This window comes from Myotis nattereri, assembly GCF_964212035.1.
Source record: "Myotis nattereri genome assembly, chromosome: 7".
Lineage (NCBI taxonomy): Eukaryota > Metazoa > Chordata > Mammalia > Chiroptera > Vespertilionidae > Myotis > Myotis nattereri.
Window position 1 is genome coordinate 64,142,408 of NC_138082.1, and position 19,454 is coordinate 64,161,861.

Consider the following 19,454-nt stretch of genomic DNA (forward strand, 5'->3'; position numbering starts at 1 on the left):
CTCCTGTCCACTCTGACCCAGTCACCATGGTGGGGGCCAGTCGGCGATGTGCATCCTGGACACAGCTAACTGGAGCTTGGGGATCACCTACTGCAGGCTGGGCCAGTGAGCCAGCTTCCTGGGGAATTGGGAATTAGCAATAAGGGAATGTGGAGCAGGGGCTGCCATGGTGCACCTCCCCCCCCCACCCCCCCCCACCCTGCGACCACACACACCCACACCAAAGAAAGCAAGAAGGCAGAAATGCAGAGACTGTAATGAGTATAGCATTTCTTTGGGGGGGGGGGGGGGTTATAAAATGCTCCAGAATTAGGTAGTGATCATGGTTATACAATTTTGGAAAGAGACTAAAAATTATCAAATTGTATACTTTAAAAGAGTGAATGTTAAGGTATGTGAATTATAACTCAATGTGTTTAAGTTAAAAAGAAAAGGTAGGACCTGGATTTCTTGCTTTTCCACAGCCCGTCTCCTCCAGGGCTGCTCTCAGGTTCTCTATCTTAGAACCACTTCCTCTGTTTGATTTAAACAAGTGGCTTTCAGTCACTTGCAAACAAAGAAGTGCCAATGAATATACCCCAAATACCAACATGAATTTAAGCAAAAACATAGGTTCTGGTTTAAACACACAAACAAAAAAACAAGGGAGAGAAAGAGAATTCCCTTCCCCAACATTTCTCAGTGTGTGCTCCTCAATACACTAGTGCAAGGGAGGAAAAACATGCCCAGCCAAGCTGGGAAATGTCCCCTTTGCAGAACCGCGTTACACAATAGAATATCTAAGCATGTGATAAATGTAACACTGTGCAATGAAGCATGTTCGCAGCCTATATGGCCACGTAAGTATTTTCCCTGGTAAACATAAGTATTCATATTTCTATGATTAATAAGAGGGCTGTGTTCCACGGAACACGCTTTGTGGACCCATTCCAATCACATCATAGAAACCCACAGGGCAAAGGGCAGGAGTCGGGCAGCTATGAAGGTGATTCCATCCAAAAGAGGCCTTTTAACTTATCTCATTACCTCAGTAAACCATCCAGACAGCTAGGCATTACCTTAATTATTAAATAAAAAATACGGCTCTGCTTACCACAGGAATGTCATTTAAATGAGAAGACCATCTTTTTCATGTGTACACAATAGGAAGAAAGCTAAGAAACATAATTTTGGGCCCTGTTTCTTTTCTCGGGTCTCAATCAATGACACTTACCTTGATGTGAAACTCCAGGTTTTCATCCATGGAATATATATGGTCAAAGATGTCGTGTGCAATCCTTGGAATGATCCCCATGAGCTGAGGGTCATGCAGCTTCCCCTAGTGGGAGAAAAACACAAACACAGGTGTTAGAGCGCCGGAAAACACGTGAGATGAGAAAAGACCACACCTGGGTTTCTTAAACAGAACTCTGTGGAACAGGAGCACCCACGCAGAGACTGACTACTCCCTGGGAGCCACCTGACATGCCAGCTCACCTAAAGTTAGCCCAATAACTCCATGTGTCCGTCTTCTTTCCCAGCAGAGGACAGCTTGTTCTGTGAGGTTGTGAGGTTGTGAAGCCCCACAGTGCCCCTTCCTGCTGCCCCTCAAATCAGTGTGCGTGTGAGCCGGTGGGTAAGAAGGAGGAAGAGAAGGAAGGAAGATGGCTGAGAATACATGGGTGACTGTAACATACTGAAATGTGGGTTTTGTTTTTGAATTTTTACAACCTGACCAGAACCTACAAACCCAAGTTAACCTGCTTTAATGCAGTCACCTTGAGAGCTGACAGATTTATCAATATCATCATTATTCAAAAAGTCCCTAAGAACCTTGTTAGAAAATACCTTCATCACTTTATAATCCAATCAAGAAAATCCATTTTATTAATTTCTTTTTTAAAATCTGTAATTCCCAGCCTGAATTGTTTCAAATAATATTTGGCTGTTTCTAATCCATAAATCCAAATCTAAAATATTCTCTTATTCTTTACCTCTTTTTTTCTAATTCTATTCATTTTATCTAAGGGGTAGAGGAATAGATGGATTCTTCTGCTATGTGAACTATCACTAAATTCATTTTTAAGATCCAGACTTTCAAAAAGATACTAGTAGGATATGAAAGCAATTCCTAAAGAAGAGTTCTCAAGTATTTAAAGAATAGCCTTAGCATGGACCTGGGTGGACAATTCCCAGAGAGACTGATTGATTGATCTTTATCCTCACCCAAGGATAAGTTCATTGATTTGAGAGAGAGAGACAGACATCAATGTGAGAAAGAAATATCGATCCTGTATATGCCCCAATGGGGACTGAATTCGCAAACCAGGTATGTGCCCTGACAGGGAATCAAACCCAAAACCTTTTGGTGAGCCACCGGCCAGAGCCCAAGAGAGTTTGATTTATGCCCACACTGAAATGAATACTCACGTTCCCTTACATGTTAAACAAGCCTTCAGTGCACAAATAGCCTGCAATCTAAGTGGTCACTGGCAACTATATTCCCAGAGAATTTTTTCAGACCCTTTGAAAGTTTTAAAACTCTAGGAACAAATGGACCTAGAACAAAACCCAGAGTGCTCTTTAGTGTTGCAGGGAAGCCCCACAACCTTTACAATCTTGACTCATATCCTTGTTCCAAATCTGCCCAAAACCTGGAAAGTCTGCTTTGTTTTTCTCAATCAAATCCTCTATTTCCTTCAGGGGTTCGCCCTATAGTGCCTGGCTGACAGGTTGACTTCCAAGCCATCAGCTGAGTTACCAAAAGCAAGAAGTCATGTGGCCCAGCACTGGTTCTGGTCTCAGGCACTGGTTCTGGTCTCAGGCACTGGTTCTGGTCTCCGGCAAAGCTCTCCTACCTGGGAAATTGGGCACTCCTTGGAATGTCTCATCTGCTAAGATTTTAAATCATTTGATGTGTTTAGATTGCTTTTTAGTTTGTACACTCCGTAAAGGCAGAGGTGACCCATGCATACACGCTTACCCCCACTGCTTATGATACTTGGTACAGTATCTACTGCAAAGAATTATTGTGGAATTGAAATGCAACAGTTATATATAATGTGCTCAGTGACAATAAACGTTAGCATTCTATTATCCAGTTCATAACAGGCTCTCATTAAGCAGTTGTTGATTTGACCTGAGGTCTGAAACATATTTCTAACCCCACACCATAAATATGTATCTTATGAAACAACATCAAATGACAGAGACTGAGCGGCTCAAATGTTGGTCACTTTAATTTGCATAAACATGTAACAAATCAATACTGGACCTCATTTGGCTGGGACCGTGGAAGCAGTGGCAGAAATGACACCTGCGGTGAAAACACAGATCTCTCCTGTCAAACACTGTCACACCATGGGGCCAGTCTTGACTCTGAGTCTAAAAGCTCCCCAACCCCCATTCTCTCCAGAGCTCTTTAATAATTCATCACAATCCTTTAGCTTCTCTTCAGTATCCACAAGCAAAGAAGAATGATTGATAATCCAAATATCATCTATAATGGACGGGAATCTGTTTCCCTAGACACTTTCCCTTGCAACAGATTCATCTTCCAATTGATTCCTCGTTAATACAGTAATGACATCCTTTGCTTGCCTTTGTCAGAGAAAGACCCAAGGCAGAACCAGCGGTACGTCTGGGACGTTCCCCATTTTGTTTCCCTGAAGCCTCCACCCCAACATCACATGAGAGGGAAACACATGTTCATTTGGAGACAGAAGTGATCCCCAATCTACTACAAGCTTAAGGACTGGGATGCCTGATCTAGCTCATAAGTCCAAGTGTGGTGGGGGCCTTTATGCTAGTGGACTGAGCCTGCTCAAACAATCTGTGTGTGGGGTGGTGGGGAGGGTGGTGGGGAGAGGGGGGGGCGTGTATTGATTTGTGAAGTGTTGAGTGTGTGGTGTATATGTGTGGTATGGACTGTGTGTGTATGCAGAGTCTGGGTGTGAGTGATGTGTACATGTGTTGGTTGATATGTGTGGTGTGGGGTGATGGTGTGTGTGTGTGTTGGGGGCGGGGGGTGGTATGAGACAGAGGTGTTCCATTAAGAAGACCTTCACTGCTTCTAGGCTAATTACCTTGCAAATGAAATACATATGTACACACATACCACAAATATTAACCTCGGGCAATCAAAGGTGGTAAATAAGCAGACAGCTGCCAGAGAAGAGAAAGTTCCTTCAGGTGGGGAGGTATGGGATGGCTTCCTTGAGGAACCGACTCCTGAGGGACGAGTAAGATTAGGGGCGGGCAGAGAGGATGCAGGCAGAGAAGATGAGATGGGAATAACATAGCAAAAGGTACAGGAACCGAGAAAATATGATGCCCATTTAGAGAACAAGTTTCGTTGGCTGGAGGATCAGGGATGGACTTTAATAGCAAAGAAATGTACCACTTCATCATCACACCTCTCCGAGAGAGCAAAAAACATTTTTTTAAATATTTGATCCTATATAATCTTCTTCAAAAGCATTCCCCACTTCTAAGTAAGGCCTTCTAGGAGCAAGTATGAAAAAAGAAACCAGACCCAGGCCTGGGGCCACAAAACAACACTCCCTTTGTTCCAGCCCCGGTGGCCTCCTCAGCCTCCCAAGAAGGACGTTTCCTGAAACACTTAAGATGGGAAAGCAGGCAACCATCAGCGCAATGCACTCAGACAGGCTCATTAAAACCACTTGGCAGGCTCTCTCAGCAGCAGGGCAGCCTGTACCCATTCGATGGCCTCCAGGTGTCCCTTTGGGCAGACGGAAAAACACCAGTGTCTCCATCCATCCATCCATGTCAGCGTGCTGAAGGCCACGAGGTAAGGCTGAACAACAGGCTGAACAACAGGCAGCCCTCTCCTCCCACTCAGCCAGCACCCGCAGCACCGCCTCCAGCGCAGGCCCCCCAGCCCAGGCCATGCAGCTCAGCACCAGCACTGTCAAGGGTTTCATATTTTTACTGAAAATCCACCTTAAATGGCTCCATCTTCAAAAGCTAATCTTTCCAATTTTATGTAGGCTTATCTGTTTGTTCCCCTCAATAGAAGGTAATGGAATCACCACTGGATGCCAGAACAAAAATGGGGGGATTAAAACGAAAACAGCTTTAAAATGTGACAGCTCTGTCCATTCAGGGAGTTAACTTCCCCTCTCACAGCCTCTGAAGGATCACAATGTGTGACTCCGAATGGGACACATGGCTCCTTTCAGGTGGTGCAAACCCCACAGGGTTTCTTTAAATTTAATTGCATCCCAGGGTCCTGGATTTCTTGGTCTCCTGCAGTCGCTACGACTTTACCTTGGGACTCCTCCTTTTCCTCTAAAATATCCCCTACCTTTTCTCCAATTATAATCACCCCCCAGAAAGAACCAGATTAAATGGGGGCAAGGGCACTAGGAAAGGCCTCATGTTCCCCCACTCCTTCCTCCTGTAGGCATGAGGATGTGATTTACAAAAGTCACACTCGAATGCAATCAGCCTTTTAAAACCCACAAGGGGAGAAGGGCCACAGGATTTGGGCAGCTATGAGCGTGATCTACACAGAACCCAGTTCCCTTTTGGTCCTGAGGCCCTCTGGGTCCCCAGCACTGCTGCAGCCATTGTGGGGTTCACGCCGTGAAACACAGAAGGCGGAAGGTGCTCTCATTAACAAAATGCCTCCAATTTTAGTTTTATATTGCTGACACATCTCTTTGCTAGCATTGTGCACCCACTTATTCTCCCCACACATAAACACAACCCAGATTTTATTCTGGAGTCAGGTCTTTCCTTCCATGGTTTACAATTTAAATATCTGATATTTAGCGAACACCTTGCATTTTCCAAAAATGACTTAATCCCTAAGCTAAAAAGGTCGCTTTTGTAACCATTCTCTAAGATTTTGTAGAATTTTAAATAATGCATTTGGGGGAGGTTATTGCTGTTTTGTATATTATTTGGTAATTTCCCAAAGACCTAAGACTGATTGATATCCTCAGGAGATGCCCTCTCTCTTTCCTATGCCTTCTGACCTATGAAGGAGCTTCAGTCCAGGGCTACTGGAGTGGGTGGGACTTAGAAAATGCATCACCACAACTCTTCTCGAATCTAGAAGGGTAAGGGTCTGGGACCCAGTACGAGGGGCAGACGAGGGGCTGGGGCAGCAGCATGGGACCCTGGGCCTGCGTGCCAAGCTGTGCTGCTGGAGGAGGCCGGTGTCAGGAGGCAGTCCTGCCCTGCCTAGAGGAGGTGGCAAACAAGCCTCGTGCTTCCTTTCATCTGTGCAGCCTCTGAACCACTTTGTCTCCAGCAAAATGGTGAAAGTGAGTCAACACCACAGAAATGAGATCCCCAGAGTCATACCCCATACTTGAAATCAGTGTGAGCAGACCATCAGAGCCCCGAGGATTTTAGCCTCGTGCCTTTGAAATCTCCTCTTCAATAGGAATGATTCATAAGCTAAACTGATTCTGCAGCAGCCGTCTCCGTGATATTCCCAGGAGGGCACCGTAAATGGAAAAACCTAAGCTTGAAGGATTAAGGCTTCATCTTACCCCTCTTAGAAACTGAATTCCCCCAAGTTTTCAGTGCAGTTTCTTATAATAACCACTCTTCCACCTCTCCTCCTAGGTCAGGTGGGGCTGGCCTTTAGAAGAAAGATCTGGCCCTGAAGGCCTTGCAGGAGTCCATGGGGGAAAGCAGGGAAAGAAGGGGTTCCGGGCCAGTCTGTCTGCAGATGTGCTTTGTCTGGAGGACAGCCTGAGCCACAGAGCTCCATGGCTCACAACCAAGCTGGGGTCACACCCTCAAGGGCCCATAGGGGCCAGGTATGTAAGTGAATAAGGAAGGATGCTGACGATGAGTTCACACTCATGGTGTGTGTGGGGTGGGCTGGGGTAGACCAGAGAGCCCAGCCCCATTCACATGGGTCGGCCAGGGTCCCCACAAGTGTATCATTTTAACAGATACTGCATCAAACCTCTCCTCGTTCCACACACTAGACATGTGAATAGAAAGGTGACCAAGACAATGAAGATCCCTGCTTTGAAGCTTACCCTTAATATTAGGGTGAAATTTTACCTAGTGTTGCTAGATCTTCAGAAATTTAAACCAAATTTGGACACTTAAAATTGTGTGAAATCATTTCATTTTAAACACTGCCTACAATTAAAAAAACAAAACAACAACAACAAAAAAAAAAAACAATGGGCAGGCCAAAAAAAAAATATGCCTGTGGGCTGAAGCTGGTTCACAAGCTCACTTCTTTCATCTCTGACCTATAGTTCTTTATATTTCTGAGGAGACGCCTCCCCAGGGGTCCTCCTTTGGGTAAATGATTTTCACAAGAGATTTTCTGTTAGACGGAGCTCCAGCCCATACGGATACTCACACCACTGTTTAGCCTGTTGATGATTATTTTTAATAAAATTTATTATTATTATTTTGACAGAGCTATTAACAAAGAATTTTTTTAAATACTCAACTCCTGAGATTTTATTACTCACCATTATTTTTAAACTCTTAAAAATACCATAAACTGGCTAAACATAACCATCCCATAACCAACTCTATTGCCCAGTAAAAAACCACATGCACCTCAAGTTCTGTTCAGTCTCAGAGCCTGACATCGCAGCTCGCTGCAATCTTACCTCCATGGTATGCGTTTTTCCTGATGAAGTCTGTCCGTAAGCAAAGATTGTCCCATTGTAACCTTCCAGGACATCTGCAAGCAAGAAAAAATCAAATGAAGTTAACCCATTACTTTGATCATATGCATATTTTTAAGTTTCATTTTCCAAATGGCCCATCTCATTTTTCACACAATTGATATTTCAACTCCATTTGCTAAAATTTTAAGTAGAATTGTGAGGAAAAAGGCAGAAATGAGAGCCTCTCCTGCTCCACAAACAAAGAGGAATGGACTCACATTCCTACAGAACTTGTTAGTGTAAAAGGAGGCAGACACACTTCTCCCAGCAACATCAAAATTACAACAGATATGGAGCTTATACTTTCCTTTTAGTAGAAAGGCAGTTTTCTTTTCTAAGTTGATCTCTTGAGATTTGCCAGGGGAAGAACCATTATCCGTGCCCTGCGTCTCTGGAGTGAGGTACAGAATAGAATTTCTTTCCTGAAGGTCTGATTTGGGTTGGTTTGAACCCTGGCCCAGGAGGGCTCCTTGGGGAGGTTTCTTGTGGAGACACACCAGAGCCCCTTCAGAGGCAGCTGGTCCAGAGCTGTGGGGCAGGGCTCCGCTCGCAAACTGAGCCAACAGCAACAATCCAATCAGCCCAGACGCCACCAAGGCCCTGACTCAAAGTTAATGCCTCTGTTTTTAGCGACTGAACCCATCAGCACCAGGGTTTCTTTAACGCACTGTGAGCACACTGGGCACCCGCACAGGGCAGCCGCTCCCATGGGGATGGGGAGGGTGTGATGCACTGAAGATTATCTGTGGGAATTCTTTCAAAGCAGCAGAGGTAATCAAAATACATTGTGTGCTTGTTTCCCTCGACCCTCCGTCATCCACATGAACCTCATGGGAAGGGGATGGTGCATAATTAATATCCTGACCACCCTCTCTACATACGGGAGGAGCCTTCCTTCCCCAAGGGATGGTGCAGGGGGAGGACCCCACACCCAGCTGTCCTCTTTCAGGGCCCGGAGCCAGGCAATCAGCTCCATCTCGTTCAGGTCCCGATCAGGTGTGTTTGGTTGGTGGGTGGGTCTCTCTGAATTGTGTGATGCCAGTTGGTTTTGTTGTTTGGTTGGATTTCCTAAAAAATATTTAATATACATTTTACTGATCTAAGGTTACTAAAGTCTGAAGCCAAAAAAGAAAGTGGGATGTCCTTTAGGAAACTCAAGAAAGGAAAATTAAGTGGCAGGATTTTTTTAAATCCTAGCAGCAGCCTCAAGAGTTTGCGTCAAGCTATATTGAGAGAATGTTCACACGTATCAGACTTCTGGTAATGGTTTCCCTGGTAACAGGGAAAGCAAAAACTTGAAAAAGATGGAAGGGTTGGAGGTTCAAGCTTCAGTTTTCACGAAAACGCCAACTTTTTCAGAGAAAAGATTCCTCAGGGCTGAAAACAGAGCAGAGAGTCTCTACACGTACATGGATGTGATAAGCTTTGAAAGACCCAGGAAAAAGGTACCACGTTTCGGCTGTGCTTTCATTTACTTTTTTTTTTTGAGATTGCATTTATTAAAGCTCGGGACAGTGAAACAAGGAAGGCCTCGGATAGAAGAAGTGACAGGAGAGCCGAGGTGGGGCTGCTTTGTCTCTGGAAACCTGGGAAAAAAATGAGTCAAGGCCGGGCTGCTGTCATCTCCCTGGGGAGTCAGAGAAGAAAAGCAGCTTCAGGGATAAGCCCAGGACTAACAGACGCTGCCCGCTGCTCCCCTGGCTGCACGCCTTGTGGGGTCCCGGAGCTTAGGGTGTGCCTCTGGGGGAAGAATGGGAGGCAGGGAAAGGCGTGGGTGTGCTCCGGGGAGGGAGAGCGTGCTCCTTCGGCTGTACTTTTAAAATTCTATATTCATGGCACAAACACCTCCAGGCAACCAGAATTCTAGCCCTTATCACCGCACTACAGCTTCTATTTCATAGAAATTAAACATCTCCCCCCAGACTGAAAGGGCTTCCTTAGCTTAAGCCCCGTGTAGGAAGCACCCTGGGACCCATTAGCCCAGGCGTTAGATCAGGGCTAAGGGAGCCAGGCCAAGGGTCCAGCTGTCTCTGCTCCCGGGATCGGGCCACTGGCCACCCTACAAGTGCCCATGTTCCCAGGAGGTGGCTCTGAGCAACCTGCCACACCCTAAAGAAAACTCACCTCAGAGCCCGAGCCCTGACAGGAGAAAACCTGCGCAGGCCTTGTCCTCTGCAGAAAAGCAATGGGGCCGGGACATCTGAATAGGCCTCCCAGAGCCCAGCCCAGCCCGCCTCTCTGAATCCCCCTCACGCTCAGCAGAATGCAGTCCCACTGACCCTAGGCAGCTGTGGCTCACCGAAGGCCTGCAGGGTAAGAACTGGGACACGTATGTGAACTTGTGGAGTGAGGAGCTGAGGAGCACATGGAGCTATATACGTAGAGAACCCTGATTGCTTGCTGCTGCTGTTTCAACACTGAGCGCAATTACTTTTATTTTTATTTTTTTTTAGGAAAAAGAGAACAAATAAAACCCCATTAGAACAAACTCCACTTGGCCTTTAAAGTCTTTACAATCATGTTACAATAAATTCATTGTTGAAGAAACTACGTCTAGTGCTCAAGGTTGAACGGAGTGATGGCTGCCCTCTATCAATTCAATTCTGAATTAGAAGGTAATCTAAAAAGAAAAGAAAAGGCTCTCTGAACCCAGTGTTCTCTATTTTCTCCCAAACTCTGCGTTGGGGAGGGAGCATTGTTCGTTTCTTTGCTTACGCTATGAGTGGTTATTTCCTCTACGTGGAAAGGAGAGGTGGTGGAGGGGTGGGGGAGGGGGGGTGCAGCACAAACAATGCATTTGGGGATGGACCACTGAGATGACAGGAGATGGAGGGAGCCGGAGAACCACCAAAGAAAGAGCTAGCAGGCCTGTGCGAGCGCCACACGGAGCCACACAGCCACCCCACCGCCTCTAGCAGCAACAGTCCACAAAAGGCACTTTCATCACGTTGAGTGACAGTTCCTGGGCCAGAGGAAAGCATTTGTTTCAGAGTCGCTACCGTGACAAAAGCCACAGCGTGGGGAACCAGCTCAGCCAGACAGAACCTTTCTTTATGACCGGGTCTGGCGTGATGTGATCTCAGCTCACACCACCCAGTCGGCGGCACCCCACAAATACAGTACACGTCCATCTGGGGGCAAGCAAACCCCAGAGAGAGTCCACTGCAGGCGGGAAGGGCCTTCTCCTCTCCCAGGAGGAGGGAGGATGGGGATGGGACACTTGAAAATACTTGTTGCCTCTTCCTGCAGCCTCAAAAGCCAAGTTTTCTGTCCTAGTTTTGTTAATTCTGAGCCCAGGCCTTGCTGGAGCAGAAGAGCTAGTTCGACTGTCAGGTAAGAATTTGGGGAGGGCATCCCTCTACCTACTCATAAACATCAATGTTCCTGAGGAGGCTGCCGTGGCCTCCCCCCAGCTTTCCAGGTGAAATGGCCTGTCAGGGGCACCAGGGTCTCTCGCAATAGTGGCTGACACACAAGTCATCCCAGCTTGGAACCCTAAGGCTCTCTCCAGTCAACCAAAGAACACACAAGTAGCCCATGTGCAGAGAATGTAGAGGTAATCGTGCTGAATGCCAGGGCCAACCAGAATGCTGGGCTAACAGCCAGTCTGCGGGGCCGACACTGTACCCAGGTGAGGGCCTACGGCACCTTCAGAGCTGAAATGCATTATTGGCAGACAGGCAGGGCCATCTGGAGGTTCTAGAACTGCAATCTCTATTCTCTCTCCTCTGCCTTCCTCCCACCCCCATTCCTGTCCCTATCTTATTTCAATGCCTGGGTTAACTGTCCATATGGCTGATAGAAAGGAACAACTCATAAAATTATTATTATTAAATGCTCATTTGCCCTGGCCTGATAGCTTAGCTCAGTTGATTAGAGCATTGTCTGGATACCCCAAGTTTGTGGTTCGATCCCTGGACAGAGCACATACAATAATCAACCAATGAATGCATAAATAGGTAGAGCAAATCTCTCTCTCTCTCTCTCTCTCTCTCTCTCTCTCTCTCTCTCTCTCTCTCTCCTCTCCCCCTTCCTCTCTAAAAACCAATCAAATAAAAAAATTTAAATGCTCCTTATAGACCTGCCAGAAAAGTGTGAGGAGGACAGTGCAGAAAAATCCAATTAAGTAGACAAACTCAGGCTCAAGTCCCAGCCTCACTACCCCTTAACTGACTTGGCCCAATTGCTTCACCTCAAATTCCTCTTTGGTACAATGGGGAAAATAATGCTTACAACCCATAGGCCTGTTAAGATTTAAAATACAGTAACATATGTAAAGTGCATAGAGGGTGCCTGATAGATAACAGTAGAGAAGTAAATATATCTCCTTAAGAGTCATATATAACATAATAGTAAACTAGACCTGAAAATATTCTAAGCTGAAATTCTTTATGGGTCTATATTGCCTACAGGATAAAGCCCACCAATTTCAACCAAACTCTGATCCTGCCAAACTTTTTTTTTAAAGTCTCATCCCCCTGCACCCTGTTCCACTCTAAGTGGCCCAACATGCCATATAATTTGTGTCTTTATGCTGTTGCTATTCCCCCTGCTTATATAGCCTTTCTCCTGTCCTAGAGACCCAACCTGTCCGAGAAGCCTTCCTTAATTCTCCAATTCCCTTCCATGCCCATCAAAATCGGTATCCAGTGACTTTCTTCTGTGTTCCCATAGCATTTCCATACACCCACCTTAAAACTCATAATACCCATGTGAATGATGATTATGGCTGCATCTGTTTCCTTTTACTCAAAACTTCTTGCAGAGTCTTACATATCTTTGTTACTCCAGTCCCTAGCAGTATCTACCACATGGTGGATATTTAATATGCAGCACTTGCATAAGGAATGGGTGAAAGAAACAACCAAATGAATGAAGTTTAAAGAAACTAGATCTAGAAAACCACCTTCTCCAGCACTGGAGAGTCTACATCTAGAAAGGAACAACTCATAAAATTATTATTATTAAATGCTCATTTGCCCTGGCCTGATAGCTTAGCTCAGTTGATTAGAGCATTGTCTGGATATCCCAAGTTTGTGGTTTGATCCCCGGACAGAGCACACACAATAATCCACCAATGAATGCATAAATAGGTGGAGCAAATCAATCTCTCTCTCTCTCTCTCTCTCCCTCCCTCCCTCCCTTCTCTCCCTTCTCTCCCCCTTCCTCTCTAAAAATCAATCAAATAAAAAAAATTTAAATGCTCCTTATGGGCCTGCATAATTTGAAAGGCAAATGCCCTGAGTGACTTCTGGAGGCTGGGACATAGATACTCTACTTCAACAATAGTACCCACTAACCATAGTTTTTAATTTCTCGGTATTTATGGGAACCTTCCTATATACCAGACTGGTAGTCACAAACCCTATAACCTCTTCTAGAAGCAAATTCCACATATTCTCTCAGACAACATTTTGAAAAGCACACTCCAGACAAAGATGAGAGTGTGGGAGATGCCAGGACTCTAGAATCAAATGTTTGAAACACTTAAAAGCCCAGTGAAGTTGAAGGGAATGAGAAAATCCGAGAGAGCATAGAGTTGCCAGTTAAAAGGAGTCTTCTTGATCTCAAAATATTAAGGGTTTAGAGTTTAGACAGACTTGAAAGGAAAGCTCCACCGCCTTATCATGAATCAGAGACTATGGTGACCTTCACAGTCATCTGATTTAATTCTTAGAAAAAGGCCCCCACACACCACCTCCCTTTCCTGATTTAAATAGGCTTGTCATTGCAAGAGCTACCTCAGCTGTGACTGCTATCTAAGCCAAGGAATTCTTTCCTACATATCTATGTTTGAGCTTGCTGATGCAGAACTACTTCCCCTCATGTTAGCCTCAGTGGGGGTTAAAAAAGTTAAATCAGGTCTTCATCACTCCCCTCTTCATTTCCTTTCAAGGGAGACTAAGGTACTCTTTCTTGTTACAAAATTACTATGTTTATGTAATATTTATGGTGCTTGAAAAATGTGTTTATTATATCATATCAAGGCCTAATTTTATTCTAAATGATTTTCTTTGTGGCTCACCATATATTGGATTTCAAATTATCCATAGTTAGGTCACATCTTCAAGAGCTCCCCAGGCTATTTCTAACATTTCATACTGTAGAAAAATCCAAACACTGAAAGGGACACAAGCTTCTCGAGTAAATAAAGACTTAAAAATTATTATTGCTGTTTGTTAATCACAGGATTTCTTTTCAATGGAGTTTATCTCTAATTCCGATGTCATCTTAGAGAGGGTGGGGATGTATTTAGATGGCCTTCATGCTTAGCACAGCATGTGGTAAATACTATTTGGTTCTGATAATGAAGGGGAGAGAAAAAGAAGAAAAATCCAGCTCATATGTGATTAAATATACTTTAAGAAAGACACGAACAAGTGCAATAATAGAGGGAAAGGAAGGCTGACTAGGGACAAACTAGAACTATGTGCTCCAAAAAACATGTTTAGATAGAAAGAGAAGCAAAGGAGTAGAAGTAAAGAGAAGACGAAAATTACCACCAGTATAGGCCCATACTATTAATTCAAAGAGAGCTCAAATTCAGGCATATTTTTTCCTTTTAGTTTTCTCTAAAAATGTTACTGTGAAGACCTTTAAAATTAATTGATGTTTGCAAAAGGAACGTGAATAACCATACACCTCAGCAAGGAACATTACATACCGACAGGCTCCCACGCAGGTTTCCAGGGTCAGAATTAATCTAACAGATGTACCCAGGGCTGATTTTCATGAGTTCAAAGTATTAGGTTAGTCATCTCTGCTGCTAAAAATAAGATCTAACATGACAAGGTATTTTTTTCTTACTTTGTTTTTATTTTTTGCTCTTTAAATCCAGAGCTACCTATAAAGGTGGCAGCATCAAGACATCTGAAAGCACAAATGCCAAAGCATTCAAATTTGAAAGCAAGGATTTAATGATGAAAAGCAAGCAGCAGGAGACGCCCCTCAGCTCAGTGCGGATGGTGAGCTCTGCAAGGCAGGCTCCAACCTGCCCCCGATTGGACAGGGTGAGGGAGGGCAGCTTGTAAATGCTTCATCTCCCTGCTGTTATTGTGACACAAATCACTCAGGGCCAAGGCCAGTCCCAGAGAAAAGGACAGATCTCCAGGACACAAATGTAGGCTTCAGGCTGCTTATCTGGAGGAACCAATGCCGGGATCGGAGTGAAATGACTGAAAGTGGGTTAGAGGAAAGTATAATTAAGGAATGCTGAATAGCAAAAACAGCTCAATAACCAGCAAGGTAATGTGATTTTATGATGCTGGAAAAAATTCTTTGATGCTCAAGAATTTTCCACATTTAAGGCTTCTTTCGGAAGAGACCGATGCACAAAATAGATTAACCGAAAATGTACAATTGGAGCATCAGGAATATATATATTTCTCCTTGGAAGGAAAACAGAACTCCCCCACCTGCAGCAGTATTTTAAAGCCATTAGGAAAAAAAGTGTGGTCCTAGCTCACCTAGCTTGGAAGCTTCTAAGTGATAAAATAGCTCCGCCAGAAAGGTGGCAGAAGAAATAAAGAAATCTCCTCGAAAAGGGGGTGTCTGGAGGTTAAATAACTTGCATGACATCCCCAGCAAATCAGGACCAGACCGCGGGCTGTAATTCGGTGTGCCCAATCAGCAGGCCTCTGCTTACAGTCAAAGCACATTGATCCTTAAGCTGCAAATATCACTTAGTGTTTGCAATTACGCTGAAAGGCCCAGGAGGAAATAAAGGAAGAGTGCTTACCTTTGACAATTTGCTTTGCACACGCACTGTAAACCTGCTCTTGGGTCGTGCTGGGAGGCAGCACTCTGTCGAAGACATATGGTTTCCCTTGCTAAAAAGGAAAGACAAAAGAAAAAAAAAGGAGGGGAGAAAATACATTAAAAGTTTAGGAATAAAAGCACTAATATTAGTATAGACAATGGACACTAAGTCACTGACCCTAATCTTTAAGGCAGTTCTTTCCCAAGACTAAGGAATATATGTTCAATGTTATGAATCTGAGAGAAGAAAAGGTGTGTTTTTTTACTTGAAATACTTTTTCTGACAAAAAGGATGTTGACACGTCACTCACTCGTTTGAACTAATATTGGTTTATTGAGACCTTACGCTGAACCAGGCACTAGACTAGATGCTGCCCAGAAAACAGCCCTGCCCGTGTAAAGCACTCTATCGGGTGTGGCAGACAACTAGTACGCAAGCAAGCAAGCACACGGGAAAATGCAAAATGCCTAAGTGTGGGACAAAAGGGATGACAGAGAAGGCACAGAAGGCCTCACTGAGAAGTGCCTGTTAAGCAGACCTTTAATGGATCAGAAAGACTGCAGCAAGTGAAGAGCTATGGAAGAACATTCCAGACAGAGGGCGGAGCAAGCAGGAGGGCCTGGTGTGCTGGAGGAGCAGGAGGGTGGCAGGTACAGGAAAGCTGGACCCAGTGCCTGCAGGGCACTGCCAGCCAAGATGATGGGCTTGGATTTCACCCAATGGGAAGAGGACATGACCAGATCTAAGAAGCTGCTCTTCTTAGCAAGACATCACTGCTTTGTGTCCCAAAGAACTCTAATGTTTTCACCACACGCCTAAATCGTGCCTTAACTGGGTAGAGGCTCCGGAGACAAAGGAAGCCACCCTTACAGTTGACCAAGTGGTTTCCCAGGTGTGGGGTCTTGGGATTTGGTCTGACTCTGGACTGTGTGCGATTCAAGGAGGTAACTGTGAGGGGAAGGGGAGAAGCACTGCTTGGCACTATATGAGCCCTGCCACCCAATCACTCTACGTTCAACAGGAATTCTTGTCATTTACATGCCAGGCACCGTGCTGGGCACTAGGGCAGGAGGTGGGTAAGACAGACACAGCCTTTTCTGCACCAATGCTGCCCACAGCCTGATCCACCAGGTGGCCCTTCAACTTTACTTTCCCCAGGTGGCAGAGGGAAGGGCAGAAAAGGAGGTAAGACGAGCACCCAGAGCCATCCTCCCCCACACCACACTCACACCCTCTGCCTCCTACACATGGTTCTGGAAACTAGGAACACCCAAGGACAAGTCTGACACCTCAGAAAGATAACTGCTCCTGAGGGACCAGGGACAAGGCTTGTTACATCCTATAACCTTCACGCAAAACTAAGCACACAGCTGTCAGACTGGCTTAGCATTTTACTTATTTATGACAAGGGCAGGTAAGGGCCTAGGCTTTTGGCGTTATGCTTTAGCTATAGTCTTAGAAAATAGGATTGAGCCAACCAGGAAAATAAGCTACTTCCAGTTTGAAGTAACTTATTTCAAACTGGAGAAAAAAATGAAGAATTTCGCCCTACCTGGTTTGGCTTAGTGGATAGAGCATCAGCCTGCTGACTGAAGGGTCCCAGGTTCGATTTCAGTCAATGGCACATGCCTGGGTTGTGGGCTTGATCCCCAGGCGGGGATGTGAAGGAGGCAGCCAATCAATGATTTTTTCTCATCATTGATGTTTCTATCTCTCTTTCCCTCTACCTTCCTCTCTGAAATCAATAAAGATATATTTTTTTAAAAATGAAGAATTTCAAGGTGCCATCAAATAATTCCTGCTGTTTTTATACAAAGCAGCTGGAGTTATTATGTTAAAACTAGAGGCCAGGGCGAGGGACCCCACCGGTGCACAAGTCCATACACAGGGCCTCTATATAAATAAAAGCCTAAGCGACCGTTACAACCAAACGACATGTCAATCAGTCACTATGACATGCACTGACCACCAGGGGGCAGACGATCAATGCAGGAGCAGCCCCTTGGTGGTCAGTGCACTGCCACAGCCAACCTCCCACAGCCCCTCCTCCTGGTCGGCCAGCCCCCATTGGCCCCTGCTGCTAAACCATTCGTAGAGACCTGCTCTGGGTTGGGGTTTCGTCTGTAGCAAAGCAGCTCCCTTGCTGAAAACTATCGAAAGTCAGCCCTCGACACAAGGGTTTGTCTTACTCCCATCCTTTCCCTTCCCCAGAGGCTGCCCACCCGCCAAAGTGGTGGTGGCGACAAGGGAAGGGAGGGAGGAGATGGGGAACTGCCCCCTTCTCTCTCTTCCCTGGGGGCTGCCTGCCTGCCTGCCTGCCGTGGTTGTGGTGGTGAAGGAGGAGGGGGGTGAGAAGGGAAACCGAATCCTCCTCTCCCTTCCCTGGGGGCCGACCGCCCGCCCGCCCGCCCGCCCGCCCGCCCACCCACCGCAGTGGCGAGGGAAGGAGAAGGGAGTGAGGAGGGGAACCACGTGGTGGCAGGGTTCTGACAGCAGTGTCCAGCATTCGTTCCTTCTGCACTCGGCCTGGCAACCATCGCCTCCTCTCCCGACCCCACTGGGGCCTTCAGGCCTAGACTGGGACAGGGAACTGGGGGTGGGTGACAGTGGACACGGCCCTTTCCCACAGGGGCTGAGGGCCAGCTCCCTCCTTGGGGGCCAGTGGCCAACGTCCCACGGTCCCTCCTCCGCCCACCCCCGCCAGCCAACCTCCTGCGGTCTCCCCCACCCTCCGCATGCATACCAGGCCTCTAGTGTTCATACAAGATCTTTGGTTAATCTCTTCCCGCCCTCCCCCCTTTTCCCTTCCCTCTGAGATTCATGAGTCTGTTCCATGTTTCCATGCCTGTGGGTTAAGCGTCTGCCCCCTGGTGGTCAGTGCACATCATAGTTACTGGTCGAACGGTTGCTTAGGCTTTCATATATATATAGATTATGAAAAGGGATCATTTTCTGGTATTCTGTTCCCAGGAATTTGCATTCAATCAGTACTTGGTTGAATAAACAAGAAACTATTCCTCGCCACAATCTATTGCCAACTCTCTGCCCACCGCGTTCTCATTAGCTTTATCTATTTGTAAAATTCAACTACATGTCAGGGGAGCAGAAGGTGAGAATGAAACACTCACAGAGTTCACCTAAGAATTTGTCATCCATGGAACCTTCTGGAAAGGAAGTGCAGCTGTGCTTAGTTTAAAACAAATCCACTATTTCTCCAGACCTGATGACAATCAGCAAATAAACCATCTTGTTTACAGCATGACTCTGCTTTGGGCTTTAGAGAAAACACACAGAATACAGCAGGAGAAAATGACCTATTACATAACAGTATATGGTACAAAAAGGACTCCCCAATATTGTCCTTAGACTTAAAAAGTGTACTGGTGTGCATTATACTTTCATTATAAGAGAGGTAGACGGCAAGAAATCTCTACTCACTTAGATGTCATTTCTCAAGTAAAAAATAGATAGTATGACAATCTTCCATGAACTGAAATTAACTCCCAACAGAAGCTGCCATCAAGAAAAGATAAAATTTAGAAAATAGTTTATTATGAGACTTATCTTGCCAGGATTAGCACATGAAGTAGTTAAAAATATACAAATTTTTATGTGTCCTTTCGTGTGTGCACCAAGTTGGCTACATGCTTTTATTTTAGATGAATCTTAAAGTCTTGGGATTAGAATTTAGTGAATGTTTATTTTCAAAGAACTGATTTGTGGTATAGCCATGCCAGCTGTATAGAGAACTGCCATTAAACAAGAGCAGCAAAAATCTGATCACTCTTTGGTAACAGTCTAAAAGTCTCACAGATTCTGACCGACAAGACCCATGTCTGACTCCACTGTGGCTGAGGGTCTCTGTGGGCAGGCGTAGGGCTTGCTAGCTCTGGGTGTCACTAAGTTTGTAGCGAGGAAATAATCTTTGGAATGACATTTGCATACAAATGCTGGGTGCTAACACTTGACACTGAATGATGAGTAAACACTCCATTCCAGCCGCCTATTCAGCACGGGCTCTCTCCGACCTCTCTGGC

The 19,454-nt window shown here is 45.5% G+C and overlaps 1 protein-coding gene across 1 annotated transcript in view; it reads right to left on the reverse strand.

Moving 5' to 3' along the window:
• KIF5C (kinesin family member 5C) overlaps positions 1-19,454 on the reverse strand; it is a 148,239-nt gene that overhangs the window by 83,934 nt on the left and 44,851 nt on the right. Inside the window, exons 2-4 of the mRNA XM_081096406.1 lie at positions 15,397-15,487; positions 7,599-7,672; positions 1,214-1,318 (exon numbers count right to left, since the gene is read on the reverse strand). Coding sequence (XP_080952532.1) covers positions 1,214-1,318; positions 7,599-7,672; positions 15,397-15,487 — 270 coding nt within the window. The remainder of the gene's footprint in view (positions 1-1,213; positions 1,319-7,598; positions 7,673-15,396; positions 15,488-19,454) is intronic.